Consider the following 14,620-nt stretch of genomic DNA (forward strand, 5'->3'; position numbering starts at 1 on the left):
CTGTCAATTACTTCTTCACGCTCAAACCACTGAGCGGATTTTGCATAAATTTGGTATGGAGACACTTTGAGCCCCAGGAAAGGAAAAATTGTACTTTTTGTCCCGGGAAAATTTACGGTATCCACTCGATAAACGGACTTTGACTCAATGGAGTTACGGCCGTCATCTATTAATATTATAGATGTAAAAGGATGTCTGTCTGTTTCTTTATCTGTATGTCTGTATATTATATTGTTCAGGTAAAACGTAAGTCAAATATTTAGAGATTTCAGATTGTCCTCATCGAGCCAATCGGCATAGTCAGACAATAATTTGGAATATGGAGCACAATGCAGAACAGCTCATTTGCCTGTCGCTGTAGCCGTACTCTACTTTTAGGAGGGAGTTGGGCTTGTCAGGCCATACACGTAACAATTGTGCGCTAATAGCCTATCAATATTATCTTTTAGGATGTGAAATAGGTCCCACAGGTTGCACATGCAAAAATTGTATGGTATTTGTTTAATTTAAATCATTATACAATATAAAGTCGAGAGGTTTCAAACTAAAGACTTGCCATTTGCCTACTTCAGCGACAAAAATAATTGGAACGTACTTCACAATCCAGGGATTTCCTAATAAAACATAAACAAAAAGGATAGCTGATTTTGAAAATTCTAATCCTCTATAAAAACTAAAAAATTAACGCGTTGTTTAAATATCAGCCCTTGTGCAATGCACCGTAGCATTTTACAAGGCCCCCAAATTGCGTTACGTTCCCTTATTCATTCCATACAACTAACGGCAACAAGTAGGTTCTTGAAGTATTCAGAAGTCACACTTCATTGAAGTATTCAGAAGTCACACTTCATTGAAGTATTCAGAAGACATGCAAAAGACAAACTATATACGTCAGCTGCAAATTAACGTCTTTCGTATTGAATAATACTTTCATCTTTCGAATATATATCAAGTACCTATACAGATCAGTATCATTTCATTTAATAACGTCCAACAACTGTTTTTCAGCACTTTTACAATACGAGTAGTAGGACAAACCAAAAAAACCTTTAAATGAGATAAAAGGTTAATAAGAATGTACAAAAAATACTAAATAGATTGTTATTAATATATAAATAACACGTTTATAATAACTTACACAATGTGTATCATAAAAATATTAAGTATTAAAAACTTTAGCATGTTTCTTAATTTTCTCTTTTGATTTGCAAACAATTTTGCATAACCAAGGCGCACGGTCATCCGTGGCGACAAAAAGAGGTTTTATTTTGGTTACACCGCAACCTGATAAAAATACTCTATTTTTATTGTAGCGTGAATGCCACTCAATATTAAAAATCTATTATTATTTGCGTCGTATAAAAACCACAAACTTTTATTTTTATGATCAAAGTGTAAAGTGTCCCTGTACTGAAAAATTCTAATGACTCGTATTTTACCCTATTTTTATATCGTCAGGTCAAAAGTAAAAAGTCAATAAATACAGTCAAGGAGTCAAGTCGGTCGATTCAGTAAAGTGGTAGACACTTTACTGAAACTTTTGATGGAGTTTTGGAGGGAACACAAAATAGCTCGTTTCTGGATATTGCATCACTTACCTACACTTGCACACGATAACGAATATCTAATGGTTAATATCCTACCAATAAACGTTTAGTTTGGATGACAATGCATGATATTGTATGTTACATCACTCTAAATCCAATATGGCCGACCATCCCAGATGGCGAAATAGTTATTTTTTATGCAGTTCTACAAAATGGGTATTACATGAAAGGGCTTTTTGGGAGTAACTCGAAAACGAATGTAATGTTATACTACATCCAATTTGGCGGCTCATCCAAGATAGAGGTATAGCTATTTTTAATGCACTTCTGCGATATGGATATCAAATGAAAGAGCTCATTGAGAGTAACTCGGAAACGCTTGTAATGTCATTCTATATCCAATATGGCGTCTCATTCAAGATAGGGGAATATAGTTATTTTTAATGCAATTCTGCAATATGGGTATCAAATGAAAGGGCTCATTGAGAGTAATTCGGAAACGCATATAATGTCATTCTAAATCCAATATGGCGGATCACCTAAGATAGGGGAAAATAGTTATTTTTTACTGCCGATCCACACTCGCGCGCGACAGCGCGCCGCGAACCGCGGCGCGCATCGCGCAGCACTTCTGCAATATGGGTATCAAACAAAAAGGCTCATTGAGAGTAAATTGAAGAGTCATGTCGTGTCCTGTCGTGCCGTGTCGTGTCGTATCGTAACATGACGTGACGTGTCGTGTCGTGTCCTGTCGTGTCGTGTCGTATCGTGTCGTGTCGTGTCGTGTGGTGTCGTATCGTGTCGTGTCGTATCGTGTCGTATCGTGTCGTGGCGTGGCGTGGCGTGGCGTGTCGTGTCGTGTCGTGTCGTGTCATGTCGTGTCTTGTTATGTCAAGTCAAAACCAGCCAGGCATTGGAAAATGCCTGGTTGAATCCGGTCATTTTTGTTAAGTGATATTTAATTTTTTAGTCGTAAAATTAAGTACGATTTCTTAAAGACTTAAATTAAGTTAATCAGATTTTAACAAATTCTTGAAACAAAACAAACTACAATCAAGCAGAGATAAGAAATCTAGTCAGAGATTTAACTAAAAAACACAAAATAAATTATAAGCAAAATACTTTTTGAAAAAAGCTATTATTTAAATACTCTAAAAAGAAGAAAATAAACCCCTTAAAAATTCTAATTATTAAGTTATAACCTCAATATATTATACAATTTGCATGATAATAAAAGCTTGTCGCGTGATTTGTAAATAATAAACTAGTAAGTGCCAATATAACTGAGTAAACTGATATTATATTTTTTATTTTATTAAAGTAATTAAATATTGACAGATTGTTAAGTCTCGCGACAAGCTTTTATTATAATGCAAATTGTATAATACACTTGCGTGCAAAAAAATCGACCCCCCCGCGCATTTCTATTCAAGTCGCTATATCTTAAAAAGTTATAGTTATTTATTATTTCTTTTTATTAATAATGTGAGTTAATATGATAGGAAATGTGTACGTTTACTCTACATTTTCATTTCCAACATGCTTGACTACAAACGACACAAATCACTAAGCACCTCCATCACTCAGTTTTTTAATCGTTAATTGAACGGTTTTGTTCTGTATGAAAAATCGGTCAAATCTTATTGTTTTTGTTTTGTCTCGATTTTTATTGATTTATTGTTCATTTAACTTCATTTTAAACGTAATTTCTTTGTGGCGAAATGGATATTACTCCAAATAAAGCCTCTCAAGCAAGGGCTTTGCTAAGAGCTGAATTTAGACAACGTGTTGTGGCTAGAAGTCTTAATTTAAGTCGAACTTCGGTTACAAGAGTATACCGAAGTATTCTAGAGACTCTAAACTTTACCATGCCACCATGTTCAGGAAGACATTGGGCTACATTTGAACGTGATGACCGTTTTAAGGTGTCAACGTCCTTGCGGAATCGACATCTCATTTCAGTTCAAGTGCAACGACGGCCAAGAGAAGTTGGATGAGTTACAGTAATTGAGTAGACTGTACGACGAAAACTTGCAGGCAGCTGTTTGACTTCACAAAAACTCGCTAACGGTCCAAAATTAGCTCCAGCACACAGTCAAGCGCTGCTTAGTTTCGCACGTTCTCATGTTGATTTTTCATTGGAAGCAATGGCGGGTCGTGCTCTTTTCTGATGAAAGCTAAATCAGTCTTTATGGTAACGATGGTCGCAGAAAAGCATACCGTTGATAAGGAGAATGATTTGCGCAGGCGTGCATTGACGAAAGGCTTCCATTTGGTAGGTGTTCGGGGACTGTATGGTGCGAGATTTCTTTTGATGCATAAACCAATCTTGAGTTCGTAACCGGGCCACGCCTTGGCACTTTGAGTACCTGTCGATACATTCTAGGACAACATGCGGTGCCATGTGCTGGTTTTGTTGATGAAGGTTTCATATTGATGTAGAACAATGCTCGACCGCACGTTGCTGCGAAAGTTCGTCAATATCTCTCCGACGTCGAAATTTCGGGTTTGGACTGGCCAGCAAGGAGTCCTAACCTTAATCCTATTGAGCACCTATGAGGAGAACTCAAAAGGAGGGTCAGGGCCCAGACTTTTGCCGCAGATACCCTTCAGGACCTCCAGGTGGCTGTACAAGAAGATCGGCATGGTATCGCTCAGGAGTTCATCATAACTTTGATAAGGTCAAGGAAAACCCGGATGGAAACCTAAATTAGGGTAATGGGTGGCACTATGAGCTATTGAAATCAATTTGTTAGTGTTTTTTACAAGAAAGATGTCATTAATCGCCTACTGGAATGTTATGCTAAACTGACCGGTTTTTGTTTTAAGGCTGTAGAATTAGTAAACAATTTGCAATTACAATAACTATAGCAATAATTAAATCCTTATTGTACTACCTTTAAAACGATTCCAACATTTATTTAATACTAATTATATTTCTTGAGTTATTACCGTTTGAATCATAAGGAGAGAGGTGGGTCGATTTTTTTGCACGCAAGTTTATATTGAGGTTATAACTTAATAATTAGATTTTTTAAGGGGTTTATTTCCTTCTTTTTAGAGTATTTAAATAAAAGCTTTTTTTTTAAGTTTTTTGCTTATAATTTATTAGCGCGCCGCGACAGCGCGCCGCAGGTCGCGGCGGTGCGAGTGTGGATCGGCAGTAAAAAATAACTATTTTCCCCTATCTTAGGTGATCCGCCATATTGGATTTAGAATGACATTATATGCGTTTCCGAATTACTCTCAATGAGCCCTTTCATTTGATACCCATATTGCAGAAGTGCATTAAAAATAAGTATATTCCCCTATCTTGAATGAGACGCCATATTAGATATAGAATGACATTACAAGCGTTTCCGAGTTACTCTCAATGAGCTCTTTCATTTGATATCCATATCGCAGAAGTGCATTAAAAATAGCTATACCTCTATCTTGGATGAGCCACCATATTGGATGTAGTATAACATTACATTCGTTTTCGAGTTACTCTCAAAAAGCCGTTTCATTTAATACCCATATTGTAGAACTGCATAAAAAGTAACTATTTCGCCATCTTGGATGGTCGGCCATATTGGATTTAGAGTAATGTAACATGCATTGTCATCCAAACTAAACGTGCATGCAGAATTTCAGCTCGATGGGTTAAATATATCTACTTCAAAATTGAGTTCCAAAATTTCACCCGAACATACTTAGAGCAAGTTAAATAAAAGCTTTTAAAAATAAGATACAGTCTGTCAAAAAAGCCACTATTTAATTTCATGACTTTTTTTTAACAGACTGTAGTTTTATGGTAGTTTTCAGCCTTCCCGCGCAAAAAAGCGGTTTGGGAAATCCAGTCAAATGTAGAATAAATGGCATTCTGGCAAAATTAAAAAACAAAATGTCATGACTGATGACTGAAGTCTATAAAGTAGGTATTATACTTAGAGTATACATTAGCTTGCTATAATGTATACTCTATGGTATTATACCTTTTTTTTTTTCCTTATATTGGCACTTCTGCTATAACCTATAACCATGGCCAGTATCGAGTATAATATTATGGCGGGAAAACAATATTCTTTAATACAATTTTTTCTATATTATCGTCAGGTTAATCAGGTCTAAAGTCTAGTCAAAGTCTAAGTATAAAATCAATACAGTCAAGAAGTCAAGTCGGTCGATTCAGTAAAGTGGTAGACGCTTTACTGAAACTTTCGATGGAGTTTTGGAGGGTACACAAAAGTGCACGTTTCTGGTTATTACATCACTTTCCAACACTTGTGCACGATAACGAATATCTAATGGTTAATATCCTACCAATATTATACATTAAAAACCCAGATAACATAATTTTAGGAAAATAATATAAAAACACAACATCACCATTTCATCTTCCCGGCAAAACTCCCAGTATAATACCTCTCTATATATATCTGTATTATCTATGATTATACCTTCATATCTTGAGCATGACATATTTTTGTCGTTGACGTTTGTACTTTTTGCTGAAGCCTGTAGCCGTGTGTAACATTTTTTTTGTTAATTTCATGGTCATACTGTCAACCATTTCATCAATAGTGAATACTGACGAATCGCCCTTATTTTCCAAACAAAGAAATAGTAAAATTCATATTTTTAACATCTGCGAGGCTCAATCTACGTAGTGAATTATTATTTCAGTTTGACTAACTTGCTCGAAAGTGCTGTGAAATCAAAATGTCAACTCCTGCCAGAAGACGTCTGATGAGGGATTTCAAGCGGTTTGTATAATATTTTGATATCATCGGGCATCCTAATCTTTAATGTAACATTACCATTCTTCTCTTATACTAGACATAGTGAGTCATTAAATTACATCACTGATCTGAGATCTCCGTCAATTCCATCGATTTCTACTTTGTTCTACTTATGAAACCGTTTGCTAACCCTCGAAAGCGGTCGCGTCGTAAACCGTTAGCAAGACTGTAAGTCAATAATGAGGTAATATTCAATGTTATACATTTCAGCCTTCAAGAGGACCCACCCACTGGTGTATCTGGAGCCCCCACAGACAACAATATTATGATCTGGAATGCCGTTATTTTCGGGCCCCATGATACTCCATTTGAGGATGGCACTTTCAAATTAACTATAGAATTCACAGAGGAGTATCCCAATAAACCACCTACAGTTAGATTTGTCTCCAAAATGTTTCACCCCAATGTGTATGCTGATGGTGGAATATGCTTAGACATCCTGCAAAATCGGTGGAGCCCTACCTATGATGTGTCTGCCATTTTGACTTCAATACAGGTAATATGTGTAGATAAATATGTCATCAAAACAAATAATAATATCATTGAATCAAAAGTCTTGACTAATTGTTACTATAATATGAAAGGACTTATAATAATTTTAAATTATTTTTATATTAATATTGTTAATCAAGAAAGAATTTATACAGACGAAGTCACAAGACAATATTAATGTTGCTCTTTCCCTAGCATTACCCTCTTTATAATAGTCAATTGTTTTTTTCTGGTTTAAAAATTATAAATTATTCTTTCCCTTTTCAGTCTTTATTGAGTGATCCAAACCCAAATTCACCTGCAAACTCAATGGCGGCACAGCTATACAAAGAGAATCGGCGGGAATATGAGAAACGGGTCAAAGCATGTGTGGAACAGTCTTTTATTGATTAGCAGCGATCATGTGGCATCAAATGCGAGTGTCGTACAAGATTCTCACTGCCGGGGTTGGCATGTCTCAATATTAATTCATCGGGACAAACGTGTACATTACAATCTGTTCCAATAACTCAGTAAGACATGATTCATTGGTGGTCAATAAACATAATACAGTCTATAAAAATAATTTTAATAACATTTGCAAAATATTACAAGTAGTAATAAATTAAATATAGAAGTGACATGTATAGTATTTACAAAATTCATTGTAGGATTGTGTGCTTTCATTACCATTAACAATAGGATAATAGCAAGTATTAAATTCAATGTTTAAATGTATTTGAGTAGTAGTAATACCACTTTAAATCTTTTCGTTTAGCTGTATAATTTTTTAACAAATTCTCAGTCTGTTTAGTTTGCTTTTCGCTGTCCCTCAATTATTACTTTAGTAACATCTAATAAATGTCATCTTTACAATTGATATAAGCAATAAATAAAAGAAGTACATTTTGTAAATGTTAATGTTTACTTGAAGTAGAAGTATATTTTATTTTTCAACAAAATACACCCCACACTTTTATTTCATTGTTTATAACAATCACCATTATTTTTGTATATCATGTTTTTCATCCATAAAATGCACTTTTTGTTATATAATATATTAACATATTTCTTTATTTAATACCTTGCAAATGTGAACTTGGAATTATGTTGGTGTCTTAAGTAAAGATATATTGGTTTTGATGAAGTTGTTTTAATGAAGTGTAATATCTAGGAATAAACATAAATGATTATTATCTTCTCTACCACCATTATTTGAATTAGGAAAGCAATCAGACAAAAATTCAAATCAAGAAATGCTATAAACTAATTCACAATTAAAATGAGATTTTTTACTATAGAAAATAGTAGGTATTTAATGATGAAAATAAAGAAGTGTTATGCAACATATAATTAACTATTAACCATTACCTTAATACTGTGTTAAAACATTCAATTTTCGAAAATCTTCCTATTTAAAGAGCTTTACATACAGTATGAGAATCAAGGAGGATGTCAAAACAATGAGAAAAAATAACTTTCTGATGGAGCCAAGCTATAGCTTCATTACTGTCACACAAACGACATCAAGTCGTTTATATGAAAACATAATTCTCATACTATTCACAAATTATGTTACATAGTAACACAGGAATAAATTCATTTTAAATAATGTATTTTCTATAGTTATTCTCCTTACTAATGTAACTACTTACTGTACACTACTTACACAATAGATAAGTTATAATGTTTTGTCCTTGTCTGTTAAGTGTTCCCACTTCCAAGTGTTGTGAAGGCACCCTTACTCATTACTCATTAGACAACAAAACATTGTGTGTAGCTTACTCACTTTTGTATAATTTTATTAGTAAGGGGAATTGTCATCTCATTGGAAGGTTACCAGTTGGTTTACTTATTTAGTGATCGGTATATACATTGTCACTTTACACATCAGAATTCCTTAAATTAAATAGCAGAAAATGTTCAAACCCACCACATATTTACAGTACTCAGGAATTGATACTTTAACAGGCTTGTAATTTCAATAGTTGAAGTTTGTAAGGTTCAAATGCAAAATCAAATATTTTTCTAACTTATTAATTTGATATTATGAGAATAAATACTTAAGTTACAAGAATATTTAATTATACAATTGCTTTTAAATGTTCATTATTGTCATTTTATGTATCCACTATTCACACTTAATAACATCACCTAGTTTTTAGATCTTCTTTTAGTTTATAAAGAATTAGCTCCATACATACTGTGGCATCTTCTGCGCTGTCATGCCCATCCACTGAGTTCTGTATAATCTTCCTTAAATATTCAGAAGATAGATTTCTCAGAGCTCTTTTATAAGGTGGACCCATTTTGTGTGGGAACAGTACACTCGTATCAACCACAGTGTCATGGATAAGTTTAAGAGCTTTAAAATCTGACTCTAGACTGTGACCTATTAATATTGTTTTGCTATTGAACATTGACAGCAATGTCGCCTGCACATCTAACAATGTCGTTTTTACTTCAGCCATCTGTTCTTCGGTAATGCCCGAATACCGTGTGTTGTAGTCTATTATAGGATGCAGGGGCTTGATGAGCGTTTCGTAAATCACTTTACAAGCAGAATTAATTACAGTTATCCTAGTTAAATCCAAACCGTGCGTTGTATAACACATTTCACAATCTAGTGAGTAAACACCATAATCATCCTTTTGTCCATCGGGAGGCATTGTCCTCACGAACCCTTTAAGATTATCAAAATCGACATATTCGTAAACATGACTTGAAGCAATACAACAACCATCAGAGGAACCGTCTTGGCTGCAGCACTGGTAGCGAACCTCACCGCGAATCCTGTATTTGTTATTTGGATGGTAAATGCACTCTTCCTTAACAGCAGCAAAACCTTTTTTATCAACTGTATAATCCTTCTTACACCTACAACAAGTCCTTACATATCCTTTAGGGGGTTTCTGTTTATTTTTACCAACTATTATAGCTCTTCCCTTTTCCCCGCTGCTGTGGGGTCTCGGGAAACCATTTTCTACTAGCTGCTCTTCTGTCAGTATCCATTTAGAAATGTTATGATATAACTTAGCACCTGTATATTGTTGTATATCATCAAAATTCTTTTTATTTTTACTTTCTATACTCCATGACCCCACTGGCTTGGTATTGGAGTTGGCTGTATTTGTTTTGTTCAATGATGTACAGTCTGATCCTGACTTTTTGACACCGTTGCATTCTTGGAGTTCTTTTTTTAATCTACTTATGGCAAGAACTGCTGAGTTTTTATAAATTTGTACTGTAGAACACTTTTTGCTCGTGGCTAGCTCCTCGTGCTGTGCTCTGGCATAGGCATCAGTTACATTGATGTATATTTTCAAACAGTGGTCAATCATCATATTAAGATAAGTGGATCTAATGTTAGCTGGAATTTTTGATGCTAGAGGTTCTAATACCCCGGGCCTATCTATAAACTTGTCACTAGGCACATGGGCTACTCTCTGTGCCCCTTTTTTTACAGTTTGAATTGCTGTAGAGCTTGTGGAGGGCTCAGTAGTTTTAGTGCTGTTAATGTTAGGCTGAATTTCTTTTTTTGCTGTAACCAATGTGGATGCGTAAGGCACATGAGCTATTCGAACTTTTGCATTTCCATTACTTGATGCACTAAAATATTTAGCTATATCTGGTTTTAATGGTTTATTGGCCATCTCTTTATTTAATGCTTCTAACTTCTTCGCTGCATGATATTCTTTAACTTTTGATAATCTTTCTGCCATTGCCTGTGCAGCACTTACTTTAAAGTCTGGCTTTACTGGAGGTTTAGGTGTTATCTTAATGTTCTTTTCAGTTGTCCTAGATATTCTTTTCTTAGATGGTACATATTCATCATTGTCTGCCACAATAATATCTTCTTTATTATCATCTACAGTTTTTGATATTGCTGTTGGGACATATTCTTCAAATATTCTTTTGCACTCCATTGCAATAGATTCCTCATCAGACTCAGATAGAATCTCTAATTCATCTTCAACTAAATCTTCATAATCATGAGATATGTCTTCTATATCCTTATTTTTGTCAGACTTTTCTTTATCTTTTTTATGATTTTCTTTAGAATCATGAGAGCTCTTGTGCTTAGATTTATGTTTTGTGTCATGTTTGGAATTACTACTATGTTTTGATGAGCTTTTAGAACTTTTGGTTTCATTTGAATTGTTATTAGAATGTTTTTTTTCCGACTTTTCACTTTTATCCTTTTTCGCATCTTTGTCATGGGATGATTTCTTGTGACTTGACTTTCTTTCTGTGCTTTTAGACCGGTGCTTTCTATCTTTATCTTTTTTATCATTTTTATTAGAAGACTCTTTTGAATTGTGACTACTTTTCTTATCTATTTCCCTTACATGACTCTTTTCCTTAATTTCAGACTTATTTTTACTCGACTTTTTGTCTTTGCTACTACTACTTTTGCTGTCTTTGTTCTCTTTTGTTTTACTTTTACTTCTATGATCTGTTGTTATTTTTTCTATTTTGTTTTCTTTTACATTTTGTACATCAGTTTTATTACTACTTTTAATGCTCTGATCTGTTGCTAATTTATTTAGCTTGTTTTCTTTTAAATTAGGTACATCAGATTTATCATTGCCTTTTTCTTCATCAAGTATTTGATCCAAAATATCAAATTCGGGTCCTAAGTCATCCAGTCCATTCAGATCATTAGAAAGTTTGCTTTTCTTGGGTTCTGGTTCATCTTCATCGCTCGAAAAACATGGTACTAAGGATTTTGGAGTGGGTTGATATGTGACAGTTTTTACATCGTTTTTTGAAGCCAATTTCACAGGTTTGTATTCAAGGATTTTCTTTTTGTTAGTAGTTTTATCAGAAGGCACATAATTATGTTTGCTAGAAGTTTTAGATTCATTGGGTATATACTGTTGAATTTCCGTCTGTTTACCAGGCAAATACTGTTTTGTAGACTCTGTAGAACCTGTTGGTGTGTATGTTTCTAGCTTAGCGCTTTCTGAACCTGGAGAATATTCAGCTGGAGGTATAATTGTCAATACTTCACCATTTTCACTTGCAGTCCGTTTAATTGGTATGATTGGCTTCCTGGGCGTGTATGGTATTGGAATATGCCTTCTAGTGAGTTCTGGCTTGTCTTCGTTGTTCTCTAAACCACTATTTATTTTATTAAGTTCTGATATAGGAGTAGGGTTATACGAGGGTTTTGAGGAAGTGCCCTGACCCTCATTGTTGGTGGATACCTCGCTGGACGCGGGTATCGGTGACGTTACACCAGACCCGTCTGTCTGCTGCAATACTTTTTGCACAGCCGCAGATACTAGTTTCTGTAGTATTGCTCCACTTTCGATAGATTCGTTTTGTGGCTCCTTCTTAACATGACGGAAGTGACAATAAGGACGTTCACATAGCCCACTATCATAAAAAGGGCAGTTGATTCCTTTGAAATATCCTGTTGATGGGAGCATTTGATCAATTTATACTTAATTCTGTGAGAATTATCATTTGTGTACCTAAAATAATTATTGTAACAAATTACAAAAGTACAGTAGAAACAATAGACAAAAGATATAGACATATCTATTTCTTCTTCTACAAATACAATTCGGTCAAATGAGGCCTTAGAGTATACATTAGCAAGCTATGCTATAATGTATACTCTATGAAAGAGGCATTTTCTTATTTTTTAAATTTTATTGTCACAGTTTTCATTTTACTAGTAACTATCACGGGGGGTAACAGCTTTAGTTCCCCCTAAATAGTATTAGCGCTAGTGTCGGTACGGAAGTGTTTTTATCTGTGGGCATAATCCGTTAATGTCTTTCTCCTTGTGAGTACCTATATACATTGGTATCATTGGTATATACTTTAGAGCATAAACCTATAATGCTATATAGTATTCTATGGTCGTTTTTGTCAATGTCATTGAAGGCATTGTTTTATGTTTATTTGTTTGTTAGTTGTTTGATAATTGAATTTCGACTTGAGTACCGGTTAATCTTGTGTTTTCCTCCTTTCGGATTGAGTTGAGACACTTGTGAAGCCACCCTCCTCTGGCCTCAGTGCAATATTCAACGTGTAATCACGTGTGTCGCATACCATGGCGTTTGTACAATAATTGTGATTCATTCAACGAATCACAATGAAAAACTATTTTGCATGTCCGTGCAAGATAGTCTTCGCAATTTGTGGATGTCGTTTTTAGTCTCGACTAATCCGGCTTTGCTTGGTGTAAAGTATAGACAACTAGTGTCAAACTTAAAAAGTTAGATTGTCAAGTCTCTAGTCTGTGGTTGTCCTTTTATTGTAATGACATTTGGTATGTACACAATTTAAAGTTTTTCATCTTGCCTAACCGCTTACTTATTTTCCTATTAACTATTATACTACTTAACACTTGGACTTATGAAGAGCCAGTTGTTGAACTACCGTGTTTGTGCCAAACATTTTGACCGTACACAATTTGATGAAGCTGGTTCTGGGATCCGGTATTCGTATTTGACCGTAATTTGACATTACAGCTGTCAAATCCAATAACATTTTTTGTAAACAAGAGTATTATTTATCAATTTTCGTAAAAATGCCTCAATGTTGTGCTTTGAGTTTTAAAAACTGGAGAGTTCATATATTTCCCAAAGACCCAAAGTGAAGAAAAAATGGGGAAATGCCTTTGTGAATAAAGATTTTCAAGGAAAGAATATGGCACGCTTAAGTTCATTTTATTTCACAGAAGATGATTATTTTGAAAGAAGTAAATACACAGGTAAGTTGTGAAATTATGATGTCTAGCCTAAGCCAAACTTATTATTTCTTATATATGCCTCTTACAAACAAACCAATAACAAATTATAACATATATTTTCAGATGCTGAGCCATAAGAAACATTTTTAAGAAATACATACAGAGCTTCTGTTGTCTTACTGTTTATTAGCATAATTATGCAAGATCTATATGTGATTGACAAATAATGGGAGTAGGCTATCTTATGTCGAAGCAAATTCAAGACATGTTTGCTAATAGAAAAGTTACTGTAAGGATTTCGCAGCATGTTGCACCACAGTTGCAGCAAGTACTAAAATGTGTTCATACTGAGAGGATTATAGAATTAACCAATAGCAAGTAAAATATTTTTTATGTTTTATGTGTTGTAACTTTAGAGAATGTATTTAAAAAAAAAATAAAAGCTGATATTAATGATTGTTTGGTTTTATTACATTTAAATAATTTTTATACGATTATTTTTCAAAAACTGCTGGTTCAAGATAGAGGATGTAAGCTATGAATGACCATGACACAGACATATTGTTTGCACTTAGCAAATGCACTATTTCCTGCAGCGCATTCACAATAGCATTCCTCTACACGTTTACACCTCCTTCTTGAGATACTATAATGTCTACTAAATACATCACTTTTGCAAGCTTTGCATATCTTCTTACGAAATGTATCTAAGTGTCCCATGAGTAAGGGGCGTTGGTTCCGTGTTCAATCTGTAAAAAGATGGAACAATATCTAATTATTTTACGTTTACCTGTGGTAGTAAAAATGTTAATAATGTAATATATACACCTTTACAGATATTCTATTATTTCCTGCTTGCTGATGCTTGGAACAGGTTAATCGGCGTTCATGTCTCTGAATGTATTAGGGTGTGGATAGATAAGAGAATTGTCCTTTTGATCGCCCAAACCATCGTCAAAGATTTGGTTCCGATCATATGCCTCCAATCTTGAAATAAAAACTCCTTATGAGGATAACATATTTAAACAAATTGTGAAAAATAAGAAATATAACCTAAAAATATTACTGTGTTCACATTTCGCTCAGATCCGCTTTTTGCTGACCACTGA

At 34.4% G+C, this 14,620-nt stretch overlaps 2 protein-coding genes across 2 annotated transcripts; one reads left to right on the forward strand and one right to left on the reverse strand.

Moving 5' to 3' along the window:
• Positions 1 to 6,035: 6,035 nt before the first annotated feature.
• On the forward strand, positions 6,036 to 7,945 carry LOC121735797 (ubiquitin-conjugating enzyme E2-17 kDa). The gene is made up of 3 exons (XM_042126755.1): positions 6,036 to 6,295; positions 6,542 to 6,827; positions 7,091 to 7,945. Exons 1-3 carry the CDS (start codon positions 6,252 to 6,254, stop codon positions 7,214 to 7,216), a joined length of 456 nt encoding a protein of 151 aa, XP_041982689.1. The 5' UTR covers positions 6,036 to 6,251; the 3' UTR covers positions 7,217 to 7,945.
• Positions 7,946 to 8,952: 1,007 nt separating this feature from the next.
• Positions 8,953 to 12,317, reverse strand: LOC121735796 (RNA exonuclease 1 homolog). The gene has a single exon (XM_042126754.1). It carries the CDS (start codon positions 12,235 to 12,237, stop codon positions 8,953 to 8,955), a length of 3,285 nt encoding a protein of 1,094 aa, XP_041982688.1. The 5' UTR covers positions 12,238 to 12,317.
• Between the last annotated feature and the right edge of the window lie 2,303 nt (positions 12,318 to 14,620).

The sequence above is a fragment of the Aricia agestis genome, chromosome 18, assembly GCF_905147365.1.
Source record: "Aricia agestis chromosome 18, ilAriAges1.1, whole genome shotgun sequence".
Taxonomy (NCBI): domain Eukaryota; kingdom Metazoa; phylum Arthropoda; class Insecta; order Lepidoptera; family Lycaenidae; genus Aricia; species Aricia agestis.

Bases quoted from the DNA above. Each gene is read 5' to 3' on its own strand.
- LOC121735797 (XM_042126755.1), top strand. From the start codon at position 6,252: ATGTCAACTCCTGCCAGAAGACGTCTGATGAGGGATTTCAAGCG. The intron at 6,296-6,541 runs GTTTGTATAATA...TATACATTTCAG, and splicing joins CTGATGAGGGATTTCAAGCG to CCTTCAAGAGGACCCACCCA. The intron at 6,828-7,090 runs GTAATATGTGTA...TTCCCTTTTCAG, and splicing joins CCATTTTGACTTCAATACAG to TCTTTATTGAGTGATCCAAA.
- LOC121735796 (XM_042126754.1), bottom strand. From the start codon at position 12,237: ATGCTCCCATCAACAGGATATTTCAAAGGAATCAACTGCCCTTTTTAT.